This window comes from Heteronotia binoei, chromosome 1 (assembly GCF_032191835.1).
Source record: "Heteronotia binoei isolate CCM8104 ecotype False Entrance Well chromosome 1, APGP_CSIRO_Hbin_v1, whole genome shotgun sequence".
NCBI classification, from domain to species: domain Eukaryota; kingdom Metazoa; phylum Chordata; class Lepidosauria; order Squamata; family Gekkonidae; genus Heteronotia; species Heteronotia binoei.
Window position 1 is genome coordinate 285,228,607 of NC_083223.1, and position 26,944 is coordinate 285,255,550.

Genomic DNA, 26,944 nt, shown 5'->3' on the forward strand with positions numbered 1-26,944 from the left:
TCTCTCTCAATTCTTTTATTGCATTTATATAATATATATATATATTTAAACTTTTACAATAATTTTAACTTGATAACATCCAAGTTTAATTTGGTTCTTGTCTTAATACATATAAAATTAGGCCTCTAAACAGCAATAAGGGGGATCTTCTTTCCCCCAAAAAACAAATGAATAATTCTGAAGAGGAAGAGAAAAATAACCTTCTGTCTGTCCAGGGATGGGAACTCCGCCTGCCCACGAGGGAGACTCACTCCTCGGCAGGGAACTCTGACTTCTCGGGGAAGGTGGAGCAGAAGATGGGGGCCAAGTGCAAATCACCAATATGTACAAACTAGAGGCAAGCAAACTCTGCCCAGCGCTGGGCTGCTCCTAAGGGTCGCCCCACAAACTCAGCCAAAGGCATTCTAGGCAGCCCACGGGGGGGGCCCTACGGCTGCAGGAGAGGAGAGAGAAAAAACACCAACAAAAAACAACAGGGGCACAACGCCCCAAAAGGGGAGGGCGGAAAAGTGTGCTCATCTCGGAAGCAGCAAAACCGGGAGCTGGGGGGGGGGGGGCATGCGGTGGTGCTCATCAGAAGAGAGGAGAAAAAATCCATGGGCTTCTACCATGTTCCACAGAGCTCCCACCAATGGCTTGAGGGAGGAATGGAACTCGCAACCCATTCCATGCAGCGCTGGGGAGGAAGAGGCAGCCAAGCCCCCACTGCATTGGGGCGGGGGGGGGGGACTAAAGGGACCAAAGCCACAGTGGGGGGGAGCCAAGGGTGGTGGTGGGGGGTCTCCTCCCCTCAGCTGGGGGCTCAGGCAGAAGTCCAAGCCCCTCGAGGCCACAGTGGCTGCCCGGAGAAGCATGGGGAGGGGGCAGAATGTCCTTGGGGGTTCCATAAAAAGCCAAAAAAAGAGAAAAAGTGGTGAATTAAAAGCTGGGGGGGGGGGCTTTGCTTCAAGTGTCCGCCCTTTTGTACCACCCCCCCTCCATGGAGGCCTCAAGAAGGCATGCACTGCACTCGGTCCGGGCCCTCCTCGTCGTCATCCGACGTGTCTGAGGAGCTGAGGGAGTCGTCCGAGTCACTGTCTGTTGCAGCCACGCCGGGATCTCTGCGGCGCTGCGGAGGACAAAGTGGGGTCAGCTCAGGGGAGAGGAGGTGACAGCAGCTCCCTTCGACCAAAATGCCCCCTCCCCAAGAGAGACCGCTGATCCACTCCGCTCCCAGCCCTGGCCACAGCTATGGCCTTCGGGCCCCAGTCCCCGGCTGGCTCTGCACGCCTACCCGGTGGTGGCCCCTGGGCCGGAACTGGTGCATCAGGAACCACAGCAGCTGGTTCTCGTACATGTCGGTGTGGTGCAGGCTGTCTTTGTCCCGCTCCCGCTTGTTCTTCTTGATCACCTGGGGGGGGGGGAGGGGGGAGTGTCACTGCCACCCCCCAAAGGCAGGGCCCACTGGCAGCGAGGGGTGCCTTCTGCCCCAGGGAGGACGCCTCATGCAGCGCCCCCCCGGCCCAACCCCTCACCTTCTTCAAGTCGGCCAGCTGCGTGGGGGTCTCAGCCGTGGGGGCCCAGACCTTGACGTCGTGATCCAGCCCGCTGGTGGCCAGCACAGGCAGGTGTGGGTGGGGCTCCAGGCAGTTGACCTGCAGCAGGACAGGAATGGGGGCAGGCTGGGGCACCCGATGCAGCTTCTGCCCTTCTCCCCTGCAGAGAAGGCCACAGCCCTCTCCCTCCCTCCCTCCCTCTCACGCAGAACACTCACTCACCACGCCACCGTTGTCGCCTTTCATTAACTGCACGACCTGGCAGGAGGCCTTCTCCCACAGAAAGATGTGGCCGCAGTCGCTGCCGCTCACCACAAACTCGCTCTTGGGGCCGTAGAAGTTGACACCTTTCACTGGAAGGGGACAGAGCCGCTCAGATCCCCACAAGCCGGGGAGGGGGGGCAGAGGACACTCCACTGGGGGGGGGGGAAGATCCCCTGCTAAAACCCCAGTTCAGCTCCCAAGGAAGGCCCTCCCCGCAGCCTCCCACATGGAATCACTGAGGGGGGGAAGAAGATGAAGATGATGATATTGGATTTATATCCCGCCCTCCACTCTGAAGAGTCTCAGAGCGGCTCACAATCTCCTTTACCTTCCTCCCCCACAACAGATGCCCTGTGAGGTAGATGAAGATATTGGATTTATATCCCGCCCTCCACTCCAAAGAGTCTCAGAGCGGCTCACAATCTCCTTTCCCTTCTCCCCCCCCCCCCCCCAACAGACACCCTGTAAGGTAGATGAAGATATTGGATTTATATTCCACCCTCCACTCCCAAGAGTCTCAGAGCAGCTCACAATCTCCTTTCCCTTCCTCCCCCACAACAGACACCCTGTAAGGTAGATGAAGATATTGGATTTATATCCCGCCCTCCACTCCAAAGAGTCTCAGAGCGGCTCACAATCTCCTTTCCCTTCCTCCCCCACAACAGACACCCTGTGAGGTAGATGAAGATATTGGATTTATATCCCGCCCTCCACTCCAAAGAGTCTCAGAGCGGCTCACAATCTCCTTTCCCTTCCTCCCCCACAACAGACACCCTGTAAGGTAGATGAAGATATTGGATTTATATCCCGCCCTCCACTCCAAAGAGTCTCAGAGCGGCTCACAATCTCCTTTCCCTTCCTCCCCCACAACAGACACCCTGTGAGGTAGATGAAGATATTGGATTTATATCCCACTCTCCACTCTGAAGAGTCTCAGAGCGGCTCACAATCTCCTTTCCCTTCCTCCCCCACAACAGACACCCTGAGAGGTAGATGAAGATATTGGATTTATATCCCACCCTCCACTCTGAAGAGTCTCAGAGCAGCTCACAATCTCCTTTCCCTTCCTCCCCCACAACAGACACCCTGCGAGGTAGATGAAGATATTGGATTTATATCCCGCCCTCCACTCTGAAGAGTCTCAGAGCAGCTCACAATCTCCTTTCCCTTCCTCCCCCACAACAGACACCCTGCGAGGTAGATGAAGATATTGGATTTATATCCCGCCCTCCACTCCGAAGAGTCTCAGAGCCGCTCACAATCTCCTTTCCCTTCCTCCCCCACAACAGACACCCTGCGAGGTAGATGAAGATATTGGATTTATATCCCGCCCTCCACTCCGAAGAGTCTCAGAGTGGCTCACAATCTCCTTTCCCTTCCTCCCCCACAACAGACACCCTGCGAGGTAGATGAAGATATTGGATTTATATCCCGCCCTCCACTCTGAAGAGTCTCAGAGCGGCTCACAATCTCCTTTCCCTTCCTCCCCCACAACAGACACCCTGCGAGGTAGATGAAGATATTGGATTTATATCCCGCCCTCCACTCCGAAGAGTCTCAGAGCGGCTCACAATCTCCTTTCCCTTCCTCCCCCACAACAGACACCCTGTGAGGTAGATGAAGATATTGGATTTATATCCCGCCCTCCACTCCGAAGAGTCTCAGAGCGGCTCACAATCTCCTTTCCCTTCCTCCCCCACAACAGACACCCTGTGACATGGGTGGGGCTGAAAGGGCTCTCACAGCAGCTGCCCTTTTAAGGACAACCTTCCAGCAGGTGCAAGTGGAGGAGTGGCGAATCAACCCCGGTTCTCCCAGATAAGAGTCCGCACACTTCACCACTACACCAAACTGGCTCTCCAGTTGGGGGGACATGCAGCAAGGTAAGAGGGGGGTCAGCAGGAGGCACAGAACCAAGGGAGGGGCTGGCTCTGCTCCCTCCCCTGGAGAACCAAGAGCCCAGTGGCAGAGACTCCCTCCCAAGACCTCCTCCCTTCAGGCCGCTCCCTAGAAGAAGGTCCCTGGGAACTCCCTCAGTCTGCTCAGCTTCAGGCAGAAATCAAGGGCCTTGGAGCAGCCGGTGGAGGCGGAGTTTGCTGACTGCCCTTTTCTCGGTTGTTTCAACTAGTTATTTTCTTCACCAGCTGCAGCTTTCACACTTGGGGAGCGCAGCTGGGTAGGGCTATTTCATGACAACTGATATGCTCCTTCAAGCTGGCCGATTCCTGCCAGCAGCCCGCGAGGAGACTGAAACCGCAGGGGCCTCTGCCACTCCGGGGGGGGGGGGGCACAGGGTTCCTCCGCAGACCCCAGCTCTGCCCCCAGGAGGCAGTGCAGACCCCAGGGCTAGCCCGGAGGGAAACCACCAAGGAAGGGCACACTGGCTACGAACCTGTGGCGCTATTTCGATGCCCCTTGTATCTCTTGATGTATGCCGCTCCATCGCTGTGGGAGGAGTCGAAGAGATAGATGTCTTCATCGTTGTAGCTGGCCAGGAGTTCTGCAACAACACGCCAGAGCCTTCCAGCAGACCACAGGGCGCAGGACCCCCAACCAGGAAGGCCGGCAGAGAAGAACAGCACCCCGCCCCCACGCAGGGGCTGCAGGCAGCCAGCTCGGCAAGGAGACTCTGCCAAGGGAAGGCAAGCCAGGGGGGAGGCTGGCTCACCCACAGCGACAGAAGTCAACCCAGCTGGGAAAGCTTCACCAGCTTCGTCAGTTATGCCAACAACTGATTTTTGGCCAGATGGGGAGAGAACACAAAAAGCCTCCAAAGCCCCAGCCCCCTCCAAGACGTGCGCGCACCTGACCCATCGTGGCTGTACACCAGGCAGGTGATGTTGGCCTTCGACTCACTGTTGACCTGGGAAGAGGAGGAGGAGGAAGCCTGTGAGACCCCCTGCAGCTGAGCCCCAAGGACTTTGCACAGGAGGGAGGGGGTATTTGCCCTCCCAAGGAGCGGCAGAATCAGCTTTGCAGGGTCCAGACGCGAGGAGCCGCCTGGGAGTGCTCCCTTCCCCTGTCCTCTGCCTGCAGAGAACCCCACAGGTAGGTGGGTGGGTGGGAGAGGCTCAGGCAGGCTCCCAAGCGGACCCATCAGGTCTGCCCAGCTGGGCATCTCCAAGCCCCGCCCCCCCCCGCCTTAGATGGAAGGAAGCAAACCCCGGGGAACTGCTGCAGGAAGAGGCCCGGCGGAGGGGAAAAACCAGCTTCTCACCAAGTGGGGTGGGCAGAACTTCTTCAACACCCCATTGCTCTCCTTCTCGTCTATCTTCCGCTGGTCATAGATCCTAGGCCAACAACAAGCAGGAGGGTCAGGGCAGCAGCGAGAAGGTCTGAAGGCCCTCGGCCACCCACCGCCAGCCCTCCCATGCAGCAGGGGGCAGCAAACCACCCGCTAGGAACACAGCACCACAGGGGGGGCCTTCTGAGGCGGAAGTGGCGTCTGGCCAGGCTTCTAGTGGCAGAGAGGCTCACCCACCCCACCCTCACTAGGGGAGGAGGAGGAGGAGGGATCAGAGACTGGCTTCCAGAGGGGCTCTAGCCTCTGGGAAGTCGGGAAAAACTTCCACTGGGGCTGCTGCAGGAAAGAGCAGAGAGAGAGAGAGAGCGCACCACACATCCCAGCCAAAAGCTTTTGACTTCCTGAGAGCTCAGGCAGGAGTTAAGAGACATGTCCCAATCCAGAGGTGGTGGCGGCAGCAAGCATAGACAGCTTCAAGGGAATGGATCAACATCTGGAGCAGAGGTCCATCAGTGGCTATTACCCACAGTGTATTGCTGGAGCTCTCTGTCTGGGGCAGTGATGCTCTGTATTCTTGGTGCTTTGGGGGGGCACAGTGGGAGAGCTTCTAGCCCCACTGGCGGACCTCCTGATGGCACCTTGGGTTTTTGGCCACTGTGTGACACAAGAGTGCTGGACTGGATGGGCCATTGGCCTGATCCAACATGGCTTCTCTTATATTCTTATGTCTGGGGGAGTGATGCTGTCTTCTTGGTGCTTGGAGGGGGGCACAGAGGGAGGGCTTCTAGTGTCCTGGCCCCACTGGTGGACCTCCTGATGGCACCTTGGGGTTTTGGGCCACTGTGTGGCACAAGAGTGTTGGACTGGAGGGGCCATTGGCCTGATCCAACATGGCTTCTCTTATGTTCTTATGTGACACAGAGTGTTGGACTGGAGGGGCCATTGGCCTCATCCAACATGGCTTCTCTTATGTTCTTATGTCTGTGGGAGTGATGCTCTATATTCTGGGTGTTTGGGGGGGCACAGTGGGAGGGCTTCTACTGTCCTGGCTCCACTGATGGACCTCCTGATGTTACCCAGGGCCTTTGGCTTGATCCAGCATGGCTTCTCTTACGTAGCGGTGGAGCCTCTCGCTCAAAAATGAGGAGGAGAGCTGGGATGTTCCTACGCGACAAGAGTGCACAAGGAGGGCCCCAGATTGTGTCCACAGTGGGGAAGACAGAGAGCCAAGAGGCTTTGGGGCTCTTCCTCTGGGGCCTGGAGTGGCACAGAGAAGAAAGAGGATCTGAAAAGAGCTGCTCTTCTCAGGGGCTTCCTGAGCAGAAGGCACTGCGGCTTCTCAGGGCAGCAAAAGGAGCAGGATGCTGCTGGAAGGAACAAGGAGAAGCCAAAGGAAATCCCCAAAGAGGAGGAAGGGCACCCTGGAACCACCAAAGAAGGGCTTGGATAGTTCTACAAGCCCAGCCCAGAGGCTCCCACACAGGAGGAGAGACCGGACCAGACCCACAGTGCCCAGAGCACGGGTGGCACTGCCATCTCGGTCACTGCCCTGAGCTGCCAGCTGCTGCAGTTCCCACTCTCCATTTAGAGCCCCCACCAGGCAGGCAGGGCTCTGCCTCCTCCTCTCTTGCAGGCACAGGGCACTCCGCTTGCAGGAGATTCCAGGCGGGAATCGCAGGATACCAGAGCTGGAAGGGGCCACAGAGGCCATCCAGTCCAACCCCCTGCCCCTAGAGCATCCCTGACAAGGGCTGTCCAGCTGCTGCTGGAAGACTGCCGGGGGGGGGGGGGCTCACCCCTCCCTTGACGTGGTGTAAAGAAGTTTTTCCTACTGCCTTCCCACCCTTAATTTAGACTCATTCCACATTCCACTAAAGACATTCCCACGACTCTGCATACCAACTCCCTGCCCACTTTCTCTATATTTAAGGATGGCTGGCCATTCCCATTCTGTCTGATGAAGCCTGCTTAGAGCATACGAAAGCTGGCATTCTGAATAAACTGTAGTTGGTCTTAAGGTGCCCTTGTCTACTGCTTTGTTCTATCCCTTCAGACCACCACGGCTGCCCACTTGGATCTTTCTACTCTTCGTGTTATGCAGAATCCTAGAATCCCAGAGCTGGAAGGGGCCATAAAGGCCATCCAGTCCAACCCCCTGCTCCATGCAGGACCAGACTAGGGCGTCCCTGACAAGGGGTTGTCCAGCCGGGGGGGGGGGGGGGCTCAACACTTCCCTAGGGAGCGATTCCACCGCTGAAGAACTCTCTGACTGCAGAAAGAATTTTCCTCCTATCCAGCCAGCTGCTAATATCCAGAGAGTGGTCTTGTCAGCCACCAGCGAGCCTGCAGCAGACGTGGGCCAAGCCGAGAGGTGCCCTTCATTTCCCCGTGGCTCTCATCCCCTCTCCCAAACTCCCCAGCCCCCCGGCTCCTACGGCTCACCGGACGTATTCGTCTCGACCCCCCACAGCGAAGTGGTGTGTGTTGGAGGGATTCACGTAGATGGTGTACAAGCCCACTTTCTTCTCCTTCTCCTTCGTCACCACCAGTTTCCTAAACACAAAAGCAAAGACACACAAGAGCCAGTGCTCGGCCACCCCACAAGCCCCTCCTGACCCCTCGTGGGCCACCGCTGCTCCCCCCAAGCCGAGCAGGGAAGCAAAACCCCATTTGCAATGGGGGGGGGGGAGAGGAAGACGGTGCAGCCTGAGACCACCAAGTGCCCAAACTGGATCCAGAAGGAAAAGCTGCTGCTGCTGCTGCCCCAGAGGAAAGTCACAGGCCTCCCTGCTCCCCCCACAGCCGTGAGAAAGGGCTGCTTGCTACAGAGGGTTGCCTGGCACGGGAGAGCCCCAACCCCCGCTTACGAAGCAGGCCGGTCTTGTCGCAGGTCAATGGTGAAGACCACGGCATCTTCGCCAGCAGACAGGAAAGTGCAGGGAGAATTCGGCTCCAGGGCCAGCTGCAAGACAGGCACACGGGACGGGAAGCAAGTGGCAACACAGGTACAGAGTGCTTGTTGATGGTTCCTCATCCTCTTGGAGAGGAGTGGCGACGCCAGTGTCTCAAGGATCTGTCCTGCTGGCGCCTGTTTTGTTCAACATCTACAGAGGGGAGGCTTTCTCTCATTTTATTAGTTTTTTTAATACACTGTTGCCTGTGCTTGTTTTGCTTTGGAGGGCAGCAGGCAGCAGCTGGAGTGAGGGCTCCCGGGAAAGCGGTCCCAAGCCTGGCGGGCGGTCCCCTTGGGCCAAAGCTGCTGGGCACACAGACCAAGTGCCTGCCAGCTCTTCCAAGCCCTCTGGGCCAGGGGCAAACCAAAGGGATTCCAAGGGAAGACTCGCAAGTACTTGCCAGAGCCAGCCCTGCTTAGCTGATGAGATCCAGGCCAGCCCCCTCCCCCCTTGCATGTTCTGCCTTTTGCAGCTATTATTTTAGAAGAAGGAGAAGAATTCCAGATTTATACCCCGCCGTTCTCTCTGAATCAGACTCAGAGCGGCTCACAATCTCCTATATCTTCTCCCCCCACAACAGACACCCTCTGAGGTGGGTGGGGCTGAGAGAGCTCTGACAGAAGCTGCCCTTTCAAGGACAACTCTGCAAGAGCTATGGCTGAACCAAGGCCATTCCAGCCGCTGCAAGTGGAGGAGTAGGGAATGAAGAAGAAGAAGAAGAAGAAAGAAGATATTGGATTTATATCCCGCCCTCCACTCCGAAGAGTCTCAGAGCGGCTCACAATCTCCTTTACCTTCCTCCCCCACAACAGACACCCTGTGAGGTGGGTGGGGCTGGAGAGGGCTCTCACAACAGCTGTCCTTTCAAGGAGAACCTCTGCCAGAGCTATGGCTGACCCAAGGCCATGCTAGCAGGTGCAAGTGGAGTGGGGAATCAAACCCGGTTCTCCCAGACAAAAGTCCACACACTTAACCACTACACCAAACTGGCTCTCAGAAGGTACCGTGGGGCTGAGAGAGCTCTCACAGCAGCTGCCCTTTCAAGGACAACTCTGCAAGAGCTATGGCTGACCCAAGGCCATTCCAGCAGCTGCAAGTGGAGGAGTAGGGAATCAAAGCCCCGTTCTCCCAGATAAGAGTCCACGCTCACTTAACCACTACACCAAACTGACAGAGAAGGACAAACAGTGCTGCTAAGAGCGAGTGCCTGAGTGGGAGGGGTTCCAAGAGGCAGGCAGAGCCCCCCACCCCCCCCTTCTCGGGGAACTCACCTTGTGCGACGCGCCCTTGTGCTGGGCCACCTTCTTGGTGTTCTTGCAGCACTGGGTGGCCGAAAGCTCAGCCACTCGCACTTGGCCGTCACGAGCACACATGGCGATGGTGGAGTCCCCGCTGTTGGGCAGGAACTTGGCCTGCAGGGGCAGAATAGGGAAGGGAGCAGCTGGAGCCTTGAAAGAAGCCCTTGCGAGGAGCCTGCACCCCCCAGGGCACAAGGCCTGCCCTCCCCTCCCCCGCCAGGCTTCCTGCTTCAGCCCTCCTCTCTGGCTCGCGGCCCAGGGCAGAGATCAAGGCAGGCCCCTGAGCTTGGCTGCTGTGCATTGCACAGGTCTGAGCGCCTGCTCCGGCTGCAACGCCACTGAGGATGTTCTCCGCAGCTGAGAACGAAACGTCTGGAAGGAAAACTTTCTCCAGTAGAACACGGCACTTGAGCCCGAAAGATTCTACAAACCCTAATGAACCTACAGCACTGATGGTGGGATGGAATCCTGGAGCTTATCTCAAGGTCCCTTGTCTGCAGTGGGGCAGAGCCACCCCTCCGCTCTCTCAGCCAGGTCTGCCCCTCTGGGTGAGATCGCAGGCTAGCCCTCCAGTCATGCCCAAGCCCGACTACCTACGCTCTCCAGGCAGTTTTCTCTGACTTCCCCTGCAGGGGCTGTATTCCTTGACGCCCTCGTTTTCTCCCACGTCTATCTTTTTTTTCGGAGGGGGGGGAGTGGATGACTTTGCCAAGTGAAGGGCAGGGGAGGGACGGTGGGCTCAGTGGTCGAGCATCTGCTTAGTAAGCAGAAGGTCCCAGGTTCAATCCCCGGCATTTCCAACTAAAAAGAGTCCAGGCAAGTTGGTGTGAAAAACCTCCAATTGAGATCCTGGAGAGCCGCTAACAGTCTGAGTAGACAATACTGACTTTGATGGGCCCAGGGGGGTCTGATTCAGTATAAGGCAGCTTCAGATGTTCATATATTTCATAAGGGCAGGGTATAAATCCAATCTCTTCTTCTTGAGTACTCTCTGCTGATGAGAGTCATTGGAAGGAAAGTGCAGAACAGACCTGGGAGCCACGACTGAGACGCTGTGTCCTCGCCCTCTGCTCTGGTAGGGTCGGCCTGCGATCTCTCCAATAGGAGTCCACTCAAAATCTGCATAGCCCTACCTGAGCACCTAACCCCGCCTGGATGACTTCGCTCCACGGAAGGAGAAAGTGCTAACAAGTCATGAGATGTTCAGAGGGGTTTGCCTGCCTCTGCATAGTGACCCTTGAGGTCTCCCACCCAAGAACTGCGGAGCTTCTGAGACTGGAGGAGATCAGGCTAGCCGGTGCCACCCAGGTCAGGCCCCGCACCCAATTCCATATAGAGAAGTGAAGTCAGTGGGGAAAGAAAAGGCTTTCCCAAGAACTTCAACACCACCCTTTTTGGACTGAAAAAATGGGGTAATTTGGGGGAGCGTTAAAAAAAAAGCACTATGAAATACCTTCTCTTTTAGAATCAATAAATTGCTTCTCAAAGCCAGGGAGCAATACAAAAAACTGAGGACATTTTCACTTTCTGAGTGAGAAAAGCTTACAAATATACAGCATCAAAACGGAAAAACTGGTGAATGCCAAGGAGCAATTACAACAAAACTGGAGAGCACTGTATACAGTATTTTGAACAATGTTTTATTTAAATGTACACAGTCTGGGCAACAATAGGGTATATTTTCTATGATAATAAACTATTTAAAAGCTTGGTGTTTTTGTTGCTATTTAACTTAATAACCAAACACGCAGCAAGTCCCACCTCTTGTGATTCTCACGTAGTTTCTGCCCAAATTATAACCTGATGGGATTTTTTCCTATCTGCGATTTCTTCTACCTCTCCAATGGCAAAAAATTAAAGACCCATGTGCTGCGGGAGCTAAGGTGAAAGAGGGTGCGAATATTTGCCATTTTTCTTAAACAAAGCCGTTTATATTTTTAAATCCCATAAATAAGAACATAAGAGAAGCTACATTGGATCAGGCCAGTGGCCCATCCAGTGGGTCACACAGTGGCCAAAAAAGCCAGGTGCCAACAGGAGGTCCATCAGTGGGGCCAGGACAATAGAAATCCTCACAGTGTTGCTCCCCACACCCCCAGCACCAAGAATACAGAGCATCCCTGCCCCAGACAGAGAGTTCCAACAATACACTGTGGCTAATAGCCACTGATGGACTTCTGCTCCAGACGCTTATCCAATTCTCTCTTAAAGCTATGCTTGCAGCTGCCACCCCCCCCGACCCCCCCTCCCCCCGTGGCAGTGAATTCCGTGTGTTAATCATCCTTTGGGTGAAGAAGTACTTTCTTTTACCCGTTCTAACCCGACTGCTCAGTAATTTCATGGACTGCCCACGAGTTCTTGTATTGTGAGAAAGGGAGAAAAGGACTTCTTTCTCTACTTTCTCCATCCCATGCATTATCTTATAAACCTCTATCATGTCACCCCGCAGTCGACGTTTCTCCAAGCTAAAGAGCCCCAAGCATTTCAACCTTTCTTCATAGGGAAAGTGTTCCAACCCTTTAATCATTCTAGTTGCCCTTTTCTGCACTTTTCCCAATGCTATAATATCTTTTTTGAGGTGCAGTGACCAGAATTGCACACAGTATTCCAAATGAGGATGCGCCATTGATTTATATGATACTGGCTGATGTGTTTTCCAAACAGGACACAAACCACACAAAGCTGTCTTCTCCTGAAGGGGACCTTTGGTCCGTCAGGGGTATCTACTCAGAACGACAGAGTCTACCCGCCCTGAGCCAGTTCTATGGGAAGGGCAGGCTACAAATCTAGCTAACTAAATAAACAAAACATCAAGGGTTTCAGGCGGAGGTCTTTCACATCACCTCCTGTCTGGTCCTTTCAACTAGGGATGCTGCTGGGGACTGAGCCTGGGAGGGACCTTCTGCCTGTTAAGCAGGGCCCCTCTGGTGAGCTACAGCCCCCCCCCCCCAATTTTATATGCTGTTGTAAATAATGCATTTATGTTACGGTAGTAAAACTAGTCCGTAGTTCAGGGAAGGTTTTGTGTCTATTTCACCTTCCGCAGTGCAAGAACTGTGATGTGCCCCCTGCCCCCGCCCCACACAAGGGCCTCAGATAGATAGATAGATAGATAAGATGATAGATAGATAGATAGATAGATTTATTGTCATTGTTCTCAAAAAAGGAAAATGAGAGCAACGAAATGAGGTGCTCTTCCACAAACATACCAACACATCAACACTAAAGAAAAAAACATATACATAAACCATTTAAATACATCTAAAACAAATAACCATTCATAACCCTGCAGTTCGCCTACATCTAAAAGAAATAACCATTCATAGTCCTGCATTTAGCCTAACCACAGCACTTAAGAACATAAGAACATAAGAGAAGCCATGTTGGATCAGGCCAACGGCCCATCAAGTCCAACACTCTGTGTCACACAGTGGCAAAAAATGTTATATACACACATACACTGTGGCTAATAGCCACTGATGGACCTCTGCTCCATATTTTTATCTAAACCCCTCTTGAAGGTGGCTATACTTGTGGCCGCCACCACCTCCTGTGGCAGTGAATTCCACATGTTAATCACCCTTTGGGTGAAGAAGTACTTCCTTTTATCCGTTTTAACCTTTCTGCTCAGCAATTTCATCGAATGCCCACGAGTTCTTGTATTGTGAGAAAGGGAGAAAAGTACTTCTTTCTCTACTTTCTCCATTCCATGCATTATCTTGTAAACCTCTATCATGTCACCCCGCAGTCGACGTTTCTCCAAGCTAAAGAGTCCCAAGCGTTTCAACCTTTCTTCATAGGGAAAGTGCTCCAGCCCTTTAATCATTCTAGTTGCCCTTCTCTGCACCTTCTCTAAAGCTATAATATCCTTTTTGAGGTGCGGCGACCAGAACTGCACACAGTACTCCAAATGAGACCGCACCATCGATTTATACAGGGGCATTATGATACTGGCTGATTTGTTTTCAATTCCCTTCCTAATAATTCCCAGCATGGCATTGGCCTTTTTTATTGCAAACGCACACTGTCTTGACACTTTCAGTGAGTTATCTATCATGACCCCAAGATCTCTCTCTTGATCAGTCTCTGCCAGTTCACACCCCATCAACTTGTATTTGTAGCTGGGATTCTTAGCCCCAATGTGCATTACTTTGCACTTGGCCACATTGAACCGCATCTGCCACGTTGACGCCCACTTACCCAGCCTCAACAGATCCCTTTGGAGTTCCTCACAATCCTCTCTGGTTCTCACCACCCTGAACAATTTAGTGTCATCCGCAAACTTGGCCACTTCACTGCTCACTCCCAACTCTAAATCATTTATGAACAAGTTAAAGAGCATGGGACCCAGTACCGAGCCCTGTGGCACCCCACTGCTTACCGTCCTCCACTGCGAAGACTGCCCATTTATACTCACTCTCTCCTTCCTATTACTCAGCCAGTTTTTGATCCACAAGAGGACCTGTCCTTTTACTCCATGATTCTCAAGCTTTCTAAGGAGCCTTTGATGAGGAACTTTATCAAAAGCTTTCTGGAAGTCCTTTGATGAGGAACTTTATCAAAAGCTTTCTGGAAGTCCTTTGATGAGGAACTTTATCAAAAGCTTTCTGGAAGTCGATAGAAGCTGCCCACTTGGATAGAAGCTGCCCTTAAATCTATTTGTCTTTGCCTTCAACACTTTATATCGTCTGCCCAATGGTAAGATCTCAAATAGCAAGTGGCCCGGATGTGAAGGGTCCCTTAAGATCATTTGTATCTTCCTTTTGCAGCCCCGAGGCTCAGCACACCCAGCAGCTCCTCCAGTCTCCGCCACTGCTGACCTTCATTTCTTTCCATGTGACCCTCCCCAGCACCCGCCTCCTTTCCGGGGCGCCCTCGCTCACCTGGAAGACGTTGCTTTTGTGGCCGCTCTCAAACTCCAGCACGGGCTTCCTCCAGACCCAGTCCCACACCACCACCTTGAGGTCATCGCTGCCGCTCGCCAGCCACGTCCCGCGCTGGTTAAAGTGCAAGGTGTTGACGCAGCCGGTGTGGCGCTCGAGGCCATACTGGAGGCAGAAGCGCTGCACAAAGACCCGGGCCCCGCAGGCCTCGTAGATGAAGCGGGAGCTGGAGCCCAGTTCTCTCCCCCGCAGGGCCCGCAGAGCCTGCCAGTGAGGCCGCGACAGGGCCGTCGTCTCTGAAGCCATCCAGTCCTCCAGGGCGCGCTCGTCGTCTGAGGAGTCTCGGTCCCAGTTTGGCCGCTTGCGCTGCGCTCGCCGGTGAGAGCGCTGCCCTTCCACCTCCAGATCCTCCTCTTCCTCCTCCTCCTCCTCGTCTTCCTCCTCCTCCGAGTGAGAGCGGTCGTAGGTCCGGCTCTCCTCAGTGATGGAGTAGTGCCCTGTGTCGTCCATGCTGTCAGAGTCCTTCTCCTCTGCAGAGCTCTCCGGGTAAGCCCGGTTGGGGGCCCCCTCGTCCCCCGTGAGGCTCAGGCTGAGGTCAGAAGCTTCCACTTCCACACCGGAAGAGGTCTCCCGCCCCTCCGTGGCTCCAGACATCTCTTCCGGGCTGCTGGACAAGCTTCCTGGGGAGCCCAAAACCACAAAAAGAAACCAGTTACGTTTTGCCCCGTTCCCAGCAGGATTTCTTCCTTCCCCACAGCTTACGGGCCCAGGCTTCACCAAGAGAGAAGTGCACACCTGCTCTCTGACTGGGCAGGGGGGCACACACAGTCGGAGGAGACCGGCAGGCAGCTGGGGCCCACCGCCTTGCGGAGGAGGGAGGGAGGGTTCAGCCTGCACCCCAAGTCTAGACACCAGGGTGGGTGTAACTGTCTCTTCAACACACGAACCAAGTTCCCACAAGGCCCAGCACCCCTGCAGTGTGGGTGGGGAATCAGTGCCATCCGGCTAGGATACTAGCACAACCACAATAATGCTGCATGGGCTTGCCCAACAGAGAAGCCAACCTTCATCCTCACAGCCACCACCAAGCAGTCCCTGCAGCTGCACCAGCCCCACTTGACTCCGCTTCCCCCAAGGCTGCCTTAGTATCCAGCTCCAATCCACGTGGCAGAGAAGCCCAACACTGCTCAAGGAACGCTTCTCCCCCTGCCCGAGATTTGCCTCCAAGCCCCATTTCGCCACCCAGAGCTCAGATGGAGCCAAGCCCCACAGCCTGGACCTCCAGGCAATCTATTCTGCCACAGAGCTGTGGACAGAGAGATCTTTGTTTGGACCAAAGCCCAGAGGGGCAAGAGAAGAAGATATTGGATTTATATCCCGCCCTCCACTCCGAAGAGTCTCAGAGCGGCTCACAATCTCCTTTCCCTTCCTCCCCCACAACAAACACCCTGTGAGGTAGATGAAGATATTGGATTTATATCCCGCCCTCCACTCCGAAGAGTGTCAGAGCGGCTCACAATCTCCTTTCCCTTCCTCCCCCACAACTGACACCCTGTGAGGTAGATGAAGATATTGGATTTATATTCCGCCCTCCACTCCGAAGAGTCTCAGAGCGGCTCACAATCTCCTTTCCCTTCTTCCCCCACAACAGACAACCTATGAGGTAGACGAAGATATTGGATTTATATCCCGCCCTCCACTCCAAAGAGTCTCAGAGAGGCTCACAATCTCCTTTGCTTTCCTCCCCCACAACAGACACCCTGTGAGGTAGATGAAGATATTGGATTTATATCCCGCCCTCCACTTCGAAGAGTCTCAGAGCAGCTCACAATCTCCTTTCCCTTCCTCCCCCACTACAGATACCCTGTGAGGTAAGTGGGGCTGAGAGGGCTCTCACAGCAGCTGCCCTTTCAAGGACAACCTCTGCCAGAGCTATGGCTGACCCAAGGTCATTCCAGCAGGTGCAAGTGGAGGAGCGGGGAATCAAGCCCGGTTCTCTCAGATAAGAGAGCTCTGGCTGACCCAAGGCCATTCCAGCAGGTGCAAGTGGAGGAGTGGGGAATCAAACCCAGTTCTCCCAGATGAGAGCTGTGGCTGACCCAAGGCCATTCCGGCAGCTGCAAGTAGAGGAGTGGGGAATCAAACCCGGTTCTCCCAGATAAGAGTCCGCACACTTCACCACTACACCAGACTGGCTCTCCAAGATGTGCCAGGGCTCCACGACTTTCACCCTGTTCTGCTACGGCCAGCCACGGCTGGAGCCCCAGCGGAATTCTGGGCAGGGAGTCTGGGCACACTGGCACAGGGCATGCCTGGGAAAGGAGACACCAGCAGTAGCAGAGGACGAGGGGCCCAATGCTCCTGCATGGCTGGGCTACCACCCCAGTTCTTTGGGTTTGCTTTTGGAGCAAACGGCATTGGCACCAGAGGAGACTAGAAGTGGGTCCCTGACGCTGCCCAAAGCCAAAGGGCTGTGCCCCACAGAACTCTCCCAAGGTGCCAAAGGCTCACAGCATCTGAGACACTTCGGTGCGAAGGGCGGGGTATAAATCCCAATATAAATAAATAAATAAATAAGCATCTCACAACTCTCCTGCAGCCCCTGAACAAAACAGGCAAAGGGGACACCTTTCCTTGACTCAAAGGTGGTCTTCAGAGGCTCCCAACTGCGCAGTTCTTTGAGCAGAACCAGCGCTCAGGGTGGAACCCCCGACTGCCAGAGGTACCAAGTCCCCAGGCACAAACACCAGTCTGGGCAATCGTTCTCTTAGGCAGCAGAGCCCAAACAGGGTTCTGGTCAGGCTTTGCCAGTTTAGTCTGCCATTTTCCAAATGTGTGCATGATTCCCGCTGCTACGATTTGCAATGCTGTTGTTGCATTCTTAGCCAGCCACCCTCAGTCTGAGGAAATCAGAGGGGATATAAACGTTCACATCCTTGTGGACCCAGACAGTGGGAGAAAGGTGGCAGAGCATTTAAATCATAACAAAGATCCTAAACAAAGCAATGGCTTGGATTTCCAGATTCAAGTGGAGCTTAAGAGGCGCTTTCAGCCCCGGGCCAAGAGGGAAGACCACCAAGTGTCCTGGACACTCGGCCGCACGACCAAGGGGCAATTTTCCTGCCAACAGGACTCGGGCCAGAGATCTTCCTGGTGCGTGAGGTCACGTGCAAACTCCTGCCTCATTGCAGGCTGAAGCCAGCTGGTGGGGAAGTCTGTTCTTCTTCTTCAGGCCTGCCACTGGAATCCGCCAGCATCTCCTGACAAGAGCGGCAGGCGTCCTTGGAAGAAGCGAGCGGCCCCGCCACTTCTCTTACCGTTGGGTATCTCTGTTTTCCCATCTGTGTTATTCCCTGCATCTGACATCTTGCTTCTTGAAAATTCACCCTGAGAATTCAACAACACAAAGAAAAACGAGAGAGAGAGAGGGAGAGAGAAAGAAGCATCTGTCACTGCTAGTGGTGCCAATCAATGCAAGGTTTCTATGGCCACGTGGCTCTCTGGCCGTCCTTGGCTTTCCAGAAGAGAAACGTTCTGTACCACTCGTGCCTCTCCTCCCCTCTGAAAAGAGCACAAGGCCCTCGGGAACAGCCCGTACAGCCTGCTCCAGCTCCAGGCCATTGTTCTGAGACCCAGCACCCACCGCCTCTCAGGAGCGGCAAGCAGCGCAAACAGCCAGGGCAAGCTAGCTAGGGCAGGTGTCTGTCCATCACACAGCGGAACATTGTGGTCCTCTCTCCAAAGGCCAACCACTGCCCTCTCACCCCACACCCTCCTCTCTGCCAGTGCCTGATCTAGAAGCCCCACAGTCGATTAGGGGCTACTAGCCTTGGTGGCTGAGGGGAACCTCCAGATCCAGAGGCAGTCAGCTTCTGAATCCCTGAGCCAGGAGGCAACCTCTGGGGAAGGCCTCAGCCTCTCTGCCCTGTGGTCTGTTGGCCTCTGTGTGACGCAAGAGGATGCTGGTCTGGATGGATCCTCCCTGCTCCGACCCAGCAGGGCTCTTCTGAAGCGCTTATGTGTTCCTGCCTGCACAAGTTGTAGCCAGACCCGTCAGGAAGTGAGGAACGGTGGGGAGTGCTGCTTCACACCACTGCTGCCATCTCAGCCATCTACCTGAGACCAAGCAGGGCCGCAGGAATCAAAGCAGCCTCTTCTACACCAAAACAGACTTCCTTCCAAAGGTACAATACGCAGGGGTTTGCCCGAGCTAGGCTGGCAAGGAACAAACCAGAGTCAGGAAGAACTGGCTGGAGACTGGGGTGGGGGACATGCTCTGAACATTTGGTGCCCCTCCAACTGAGAACAAAAGTCCACATGAAGCATGCAAGGGCGAGCCCACAATGGGAAAGTCCTGTGCCAAAGAAGAGGCACAAATGTGGAGGGGTGTTTCTATGCCAGCTCCAGAGCCCTCAAAATCACCGTTAAGAGAGCGAGACCCAGCAGGGATCTAAGAACACCCACCGGGCTGGGCACAGAGCTTGGAGGATCTCTCCAGACTAGAGAGGTGAAGGCCCAGGGAAAAATACAGACAAAATTGGGAAAAAACTGTTTTCCCCCTTTTTTTCCCTTAAGTCTTTTTTTTTTTGGGGGGGGGGGGGGTTACGAAAAATTGGAAAAATTGAAAAAAAGAAAAGAAAGCTGATTATGGAACATTTTATTTTAACATGATGAATAAAATATTTTAAGACAAGGTGTGCAAATATTTTCCAAATCATTTCTAAAAAATATGTCTGGTATCAGATTATTCTAATTTCTGTGCACTGAGGACAAGCAAGTCCTAGTCAGGCCCATTCATGGAAACTTAGTCCTGCGCTCCCTTCTAGACACTCCCCCCCTCTTCAGGACTTTTTAGGAGAATGAGTTTTTTATTTTTATTCAATACTTTGGAGAGGAAATATGAATAATTGTGACTTCTGGATTTTTAAAAATTGTTTTGTGGAGGTTTTTTTTCTCTGCTCCACATAAACTAGTAAACAGTTCAGGAGATGGTTGCTCCATTTGTTACAATTGCAAATAAATATTATTTAAAAAATAAATTCTGTCTGTAATAATTGTTTGGATACACTATATTTTAATATGCTAGTTGTGATAATTTCATGCCAAGTAAAATTGTCCGTAGTAATATTTTATGTTCCTAAAGTAACAGAATGTCTTTCAATCTGGAAAAGAAAAAAGAAGTGCTGATGTAGTGGGTTTTTTAGTTTCTCCGAAAATTTCCAGCAATTTTCCGTCTCTACTCCAGACTGGGTAAAGGGGTGTTCAAAAGGGCAAGGGAAGCTAATGTACCTGGCCACAAGAAATCCTAAATCTACACACACCGACCAGAAGGGTCATGGGTGGTGGGCAGCACAACAAGAAAAGTCAACTCTGAGAGCAGCTAATGAAAGCTGGCACTGTGATGCCTCCGTGTAGGTCCAGGGTGCGGGGGCACACAGCAGGTGCCAGGGACTCCTGAAAGGCCACTGTGGAGCTGGAAAAGGTGCACTGCAGATGTTCGGAGCCCCTGCTCAGTGAGGAAAGGGGGCTTCTGAAGCAAGAGGGGAGAAAAAGAGAAGAGACTGGATTTATACCCTGCCTTTACTACCCAAAGGAGCCTCAGAGTGGGTCGCAATCTCCGTTCCCTCCTCCTCCCCACAACAGATGCCCGGTGGGGCTGAGAGAGCTCTGACAGAAACTGCTCTTGAGCAGACAGCTCTGAGAGAACTTGTGACTGACTCCAGGGCACTCCGCAGGTGCAGGTGGAGGAGGAGGAGTGGGGAAGCAAAGCTGCTCCTTATCCTTTCCTTGCTGGGCTACCCTGCAGTGCACCGCCTCCCAGCTCCGCAAATGTCCCTTCCGAGATTCTAAAGCTACCACTGGGTGGACCCTGAGTCTTGACATCACCCTGGGCGGTCCATTCCTGACACACAGCCTTCGCACACCAAGGAAGCGACTCCCAGAACCCACTGCCACCAGCTGACACGGAGGAAAAAGGCATTGGGAGAGCAGCCGAGACCTGGATGACGGAGCGAGGATCTGCCATGCACAGACTTGGGGGAGGGGGAGGGAGAGAACTGAGGGCCTGGGGGGAGGGAACCCAAACATTTCTGCTTATGTTTAATTCGATTTATACCCCACACTCCCCGCTGAGGCGGGCCCAGGGCGGCTTACATCAGATCATAGTATACTATGATCACAGTCATAAAATCAACAAAACCATTGAACAATATAAGTTAAAGCAAGGTCCTGCAAGGCCATGACCTCTTCCGGCAATTGATTCCACCAGGAGGGGGCTGCCACCGAAAAGGCCCGATCCCCGGTGTTCGACAGTCTCGCCTCCTTCAGCCCGGGGATCACTAGGAAATGTTGAGAACCAGATCTCAGCACTCTCTGGGAAATGCATGGGGACAGACGGTCCCTCAGGTAAATGGGTCCTCAGCCATATAGGGCTTTCAAGGTGATAACCAGCACTTTGTAATGAATCCGGTACACTAATGGTAGCCAGTGCAGTTCCTGCAGCGCTGGCTGTATGTGCTCCCACTTGGGCCACCCCAATAGCAGCCTAGCAGCCACATTCTGCACTAGCTGAAGTTTCCGGGTTCGTGACAAAGGCAGCCCCAGTAGAGGGCATTACAGTAGTCCAATCTCGAGGCGACCGTCGCCAGGTCACCATGGTCAAGAAGAAGATGATGATATATCCTGCCCTCCACTCCGAAGAGTCTCAGAGCGGCCTACAATCTCCTTTACCTTCTTCCCCCACAACAGACACCCTGTGAGGTGGGTGGGGCTGGAGAGGACTCTCACAGCAGCTGCCCTTTCAAGGACAACCTCTGCCAGAGCTATGGCTAACCCAAGGCCATTCCAGCAGGTGCAAGTGGAGGAGTGGGGAAGCAAACCCAGTTCTCCCAGATAAGAGACCGCACACTTAACCACTACACCAAACTGGCTCTCCAGGAAAGGAACCAACTCTTTCGCCCGCCTAAGATGAAAAAACTGGATTTCGCAGTTGCGGCTATTTGGGCCTCCATTGTCAGGGAGGCCTCCAATCGCAGCACCAAGCTTCTGACCTTGGGCGCCATTATCAGTGGCGCCCCATCAAAATTAGTAGGGGGATTTCCCTGCCCGGGCTGCCGCAACTCAGGCAAAGGACCTCTGTCTTTGTCGGGTTCATCTTCAGTCAGCTTAAGCCAACCAGCCACGGCTTTCAATGCCTGATCCAGGCTTTTGGGGACATCTTCAGGTCGGCCGTCCATCAGCTGAGAGAGCTGGGTGTCATCAGCGGACTGCTGGCAACTCAGCCCATCCCTCCAGACAATCTGGGCAAGGGGTCGCATGTAGATGTTAAACAGCATTGGGGATAGAACCGCCCCAAGAGGCACGACTCTCCCCTAATCGACACCCTTTGTCCCCGACTGCATGGGAAAGCGGAAAGCCACTGTAAGGCTAGCCCCTGAATCCCTGCGTCGGTGAGGCGGTGGGCTAGCAACTGATGGTCGACTGTATCGAACGCAGCCGATAGGCTAACAGCGTCAGTACCACGGAGTCGCCCCGATCCAGATTGATGGGGGGAAAAACCCTGACGCTGTTTTTCCTCTAAGACCTCCTCCCCCATTTTACCAAAGCAAACATTGGGATTTTTTGGGGGGGGGGAGAGGGGGGAAGAGAAAAAACCTCTTATGAAATATTTTCTCCTTTAGAACGAGCGAAGTGTTTTTAAAGACAAACTCAGCAGGCTTCTTATGGGCAGCCAGCGCTACAGCTGCTTCCGTCCCCAAGCTCTCCTCACTCCCACCAGCTGCCACCCTGGGAGAGGCCCTTCCAGCAGGGTCCGGTTTAGAGACCAGCCCAAGAATGGGGGGCAGAGGTGGGTACGGGGCGCCTCTCGTCTTGCCTGCCAGTATCAGTAGCCCCTCTGGTGAAGAGCTCCCCAGAGACCCTGACGGCCTGTCCTCAGCATGTTCCTTCTGTCCCGCCCCCCCTTGTTCAGAAGGCTCAGCAGACAGCTGCGGCACTCAGGCTATTGAACAAGTCATCCACGCAAAAATAAAGACCTGTTACCTGCTGCAGACAGCAGGTCCATCTGGGGAGAGGCTGCCCACCTTCCCTCTCTCTCTCACGCACACACGGAAGAGAAAATACTTCCTTCCAGCTACAGCGCTCAGAGACTGCTTAATGACAGGGGAGGGGGTGCACTTTGCAGACACGTGATCACGCAGCCCTCCACCCTCCTCCTTTCCAGAGGTCTTTAACCAGGCGACATCCCTGCAGAGGAGGCCCAAGCAGCCACTCCACACTGGGTCTCCAAGCTGGATGACGCACCCCTTCAGAGCAGCTTGCTGGAGAAAAAGGCTGTTTTCAATAAACACCCAAATGGCGTGGGGAGGGAGGGAGGGGAGGGGGCAAGCTGTCTTGCTGTGCCACCCCCCTCCCCCCAGCCAGCACTGCACCTGGGGGAGGTGGGAGTGGATGAGGCATAGCGTGGGCCGGGCAAACCGACAGCGTGAGGCATCCACCACCTCCTCTCACATAATTTTAGAAGTTTATAGAATTATTATGAAAGACAGACATTTCCCCCCCTCTCCCGAAATACTAGAAGCCAAGGGCATCCAACAAGGCTTATCGAATGGAGGTTCAGGACGGACAACAGGAAATATTTATTTGTCACAGAGAGGGATTAAAATGGGGAACTCGCTGCCAGAGGATGGAGGGATGGTCACAAGAATAAACAGCTATAAAGAGGGATCAGAGAGACTCATGGAGGTCTATCAGTGGCTACTAGCCATGGGGACTCTGAGGGGAACCCTCCGTGTTCAGAGGCAGTACACCTCTGAATCCCAGAGCCAGGAGGCAACATCAGGGGAAGGCCTCGGCCTCTCTGCCCTGTTGTTGGCATTTTAGAAGAATTGGCTGGCCCCTGTGTGAGACAGAAGGCTGGACTAGATGGACCCTCACTGGTCTGACCCAGCAGGGCTCTTCTGAGGTTCTTCTCAGGGGAAGGCCTCGGCCTCTCTGCCCTGTTGTTGGCCCTCCAGAAGAACTAGCTGGCCACTATGTGAGGCAGGAGGCTGGACTAGATGGACCCTCACTGGTCTGACCCAGCAGGCCTCTTCTGGTGTTCTTATGAAGGCCTCGGCCTCCATGCCCTGTTGTTGGCCCTCCAGAGGAATTGGGTGGCCACTGTGTGAGACAGGAGGATGGACTAGATGGACCCTCCCTGGTCTGACCCAGCAGGGCTCTTCTGATGTTCCTCTCAGGGGAAGGCCTCGGCCTCTCTGCCCTGTTGGTGGCCCTCCAGAGGAACCAGCTGGCCACTGTGTGAGACAGGAGGCTGGATTAGATGGACCTCCCTGGTCTGACCCAGCAGGGCTCTTCTGATGTTCCTCTCAGGGGAAGGCCTCAGCCTCTCTGCCCTCGTGGTGGCCCTCCAGGGGAACCAGCTGGCCACTGTGTGAGACAGGAGGCTGGATTAGATGGACCCTCCCTAGTCTGACCCAGCAGGGCTCTTCTGATGTTCCTCTCAGGGGAAGGCCTCGGCCTCTCTGCCCTGTTGGTGGCCCTCCAGAGGAACCAGCTGGCCACTGTGTGAGACAGGAGGCTGGACTAGATGGACCCTCCCTGGTCTGACCCAGCAGGGCTCTTCTGATGCTCCTCTCAGGGGACGGCCTCGGCCTCTCTGCCCTGTTGTTGGCCCTCCAGAGGAACTGACTGGCCCCTGTGTGAGACAGGAGGCTGGACTAGATGGACCCTCCCTGGTCTGATCCTGCAGGCTCTGTTTACAAAGGCCTCCATTTCTATGCCTTGTAGTTGGTCATCCAGATTAACTGGCTGGCCACTGCATGAGACAGGATGCTGGACTAAATGGATTACTGGTCCAATCCGGCAGGGCTCTTCTTATGCTCTTAACCCTGCATGGGGGGTTTCTGCAGCTGCCCCCACCATATGACTGCAGCCCAAGCCCCATGAGGCCACATCACTGTTTTCTCTTCAGAAAAGGCTTAAGCCCCCCCACCCCGGTCATTTCGGTATTCCCAGTAGCGACAATATTTGCACACCATTAACGTGGGACCGTGGGCTTCTGAACCGCTGCCCTCCTCTGCCCAAAAGGAAGCTTTTCGCCAGGGTTTCTCGTGTGACCAGAAAGACTACTGCACAGAGCAGGGAGGGGAAGGGTGAGGAACTTTCATGTGACCCCCCCCCCCACTCAAGAGCCAAGCAAATGTGGCCCATGAGCAAAGCCAGCAGAGCTCCAAGAAGCTGGGGGGGGGGGGCTGGTCCCTCCCAGCATCCCACCGACTGAGCGCCAAGCCACAAACTGCAGCCAGCCCTGGACGCCAAAACTGAATTCCGGCCAGCAGCCAGCTACAATAATTCTTACGAAAACTGTGTCCTGTAATAGTTATAAAAAGATAACATTTATGCATTCTTCTCTTCATTTGATTCATTAGTGTTTTGAGAAGTGTTATAAACGGCATTTTCTCTTCTCTTGAAGTGTGAGAGTGTGTGTGTGTGTGTGAAGTGCCATCAAGTGCTTCCACCTTACAGCAACACTACCAAACCAAGGCCTCCAAAACATCCGGTCGTTAACAGCCTTGCTCAGAGCTTGGGAACAAGGGCCCTCGGGGCCTCCTTTATTGAGTCAATCCATCTCCTCGCTTCTCCCTCAAAAAACACTTCCTAAGAACTGAGCAATACAACATTTTTAATTTAGAAGATCTATGGAACTGAACACTCGCGGCACTAACCCCAAGGGGCACCGGGTGCTATCTGATTATACAACACTGAGGGGCTCCCTGTTTTTAGGATAGGTTCCACTCAACAGGAAGATCTGTTAAATACTCTCCCAGAGTCCACACAGCAGCCCACATTTTGCTTACTGCAAAATGTAGAGTTCTCTCTCTCCTCCCCCCACCCCCACCCCGTTCCTTTTTCTTAGATACCAAAACTAAGGGATACGCAAGCTGGTTGACAGAACATGGCACAATTCTTCGCCAACTGCTCAGTCTCTCAGTATACTAGCAATTTTCTTTCAACCAAGCCAGATAATTTTCTAAATCAAGCACTAAATCTATACACCAAATACACAACTATATACTATATAGTATATATATTATATACTAACAAGGTTATGGATACAAAATTTTATGCTCTTAAAGCGCTAAAGTAAGTTCAGGTTTGAGAAAAGTATTGCATATATTGCAATTTTTCACACAAAAAACCCTTTAGATGCAAAAACTGGCCTGATTCTCTCTGCAGGCCTGACTGACCCCCTGGGAATACGGAAGGTGGGGCGAGTGGGGGGAGGGGAGAGTGTGAAAAGGGGTAGGCTGCAAACCAGATTTTTTGGGGCGGTGGTGGTGTTGATGAGGCATGTCCACTCAGAAGTCAGCTTAGCTTCAACCTCTCTCACACTCTGCTTCTAAATGTGCAGTGTAAAGACTGTGGGCAGCTTCCCAATCCGGGTCCCGTCTTGCAGGCAACCCTGTGTGCACGTCTTTGCTCCCTGCTGGGGTTGGGGGCGGGGGGGAGACTTGTGGCACCTCAGAAGGCCCACAGAGTCACAGCTCAAACCTTAAGCCCCACTGTACTCTGTGGGGCTTGCAGTCAAGAAAGTGTGTCAGTCTTAAGGTTTTAAAGGGAGAGGGGGAGAGCATGGGTGGTAGAGAGGCTAGCCATTTGGGGGCTCAGCTGCAGGCCTTCCGCTATTCACTGTCTCTGCAGGAGTCCACTTCAAACCCCCTCAGGAGCTTTGCAGGCCTCTATAGCCACGATATGGCACCCTTGCTGGCCCCACCCCCACAGCTCTCCTTCCTCCCCAGTCCTGCCTTCTCCTGCTTCGTGCCCTGCAGGGACTCAAGCAAAAGGAGATGGAAAATCTCTGAAAATTTTGAAGCAAGGGTGTCAAGTCCTCAATGCTCCAAAGAACGAGATCCTTTGCTGTTTCAAACAGATTCATTTATTTCGAGCGAAGGTGAAGCGACCACTGACAATTCAGTGAAGAGAATAAAGCAAAGCAGGGACTGTATAGATGGATGCCAGCCGTTACTAGATGGCAGGCAATATTCAAAGCTAGGGTTACAGGGCTGCCATAATACTGCAAGCACAGCCAGCTTCAAGAGGGGATTGGATAAAAATATGGAGCAGAGCTCCATCAGTGCCTCTTAGCCGTGGTGTGTGTATATGTGCACGCGTGTGTGTATGTATGTATATGTGTGTGTGTGTGTATATATGTATATATATATATATACACACGCCGATATATTGACCACTGTGTGACACAGTGTGTTGGATTGGATGGGCCACTGGCCTGATCCAACATGGCTTCTCTTATGTTCTTATGTGACACAGTGTGTTGGATTGGATGGGCCACTGGCCTGATCCAACATGGCTTCTCTTATGTTCTTATGTGACACAGTGTGTTGGATTGGATGGGCCACTGGCCTGATCCAACATGGCTTCTCTTATGTTCTTATGGGACACAGAGTGTTGGTCTGGAGGGGCCACTGGCCTGATCCAACATGGCTTCTCTTATGTTCTTATGTGACACAGTGTGTTGGATTGGATGGGCCACTGGCCTGATCCAACATGGCTTCTCTTATGTTCTTATGTGTGGGGCAGTGATGCTCTGTATTCTTGTGCTTGGGTGGCCACAGTGGGAGGGCTTCTAGTGTCCTGGCCCTACTGGTGGACCTCCTGATGGCCCCTGGGTTTTGGCCCCTGTGTGATACAGAATGTTGGAATGGAGGGGCCATTGGCCTGACCCAACATGGCTTCTCTTATGTTCTTA

General features: G+C 53.6%; 1 protein-coding gene across 1 annotated transcript in view; it reads right to left on the reverse strand.

The window, feature by feature from the left end:
* The window catches only part of DCAF8 (DDB1 and CUL4 associated factor 8), a 40,621-nt gene continuing 13,677 nt past the window's right edge, over positions 1–26,944 (reverse strand). Inside the window, exons 2-13 of the mRNA XM_060256677.1 lie at positions 17,496–17,565; positions 14,179–14,858; positions 9,269–9,409; positions 7,911–8,005; positions 7,486–7,596; positions 5,017–5,089; positions 4,605–4,662; positions 4,192–4,299; positions 1,758–1,888; positions 1,515–1,634; positions 1,274–1,390; positions 1–1,108 (exon numbers count right to left, since the gene is read on the reverse strand). Coding sequence (XP_060112660.1) covers positions 989–1,108; positions 1,274–1,390; positions 1,515–1,634; positions 1,758–1,888; positions 4,192–4,299; positions 4,605–4,662; positions 5,017–5,089; positions 7,486–7,596; positions 7,911–8,005; positions 9,269–9,409; positions 14,179–14,858; positions 17,496–17,544 — 1,803 coding nt within the window. The 5' untranslated portion in view covers positions 17,545–17,565 and the 3' untranslated portion in view covers positions 1–988. The remainder of the gene's footprint in view (positions 1,109–1,273; positions 1,391–1,514; positions 1,635–1,757; positions 1,889–4,191; positions 4,300–4,604; positions 4,663–5,016; positions 5,090–7,485; positions 7,597–7,910; positions 8,006–9,268; positions 9,410–14,178; positions 14,859–17,495; positions 17,566–26,944) is intronic.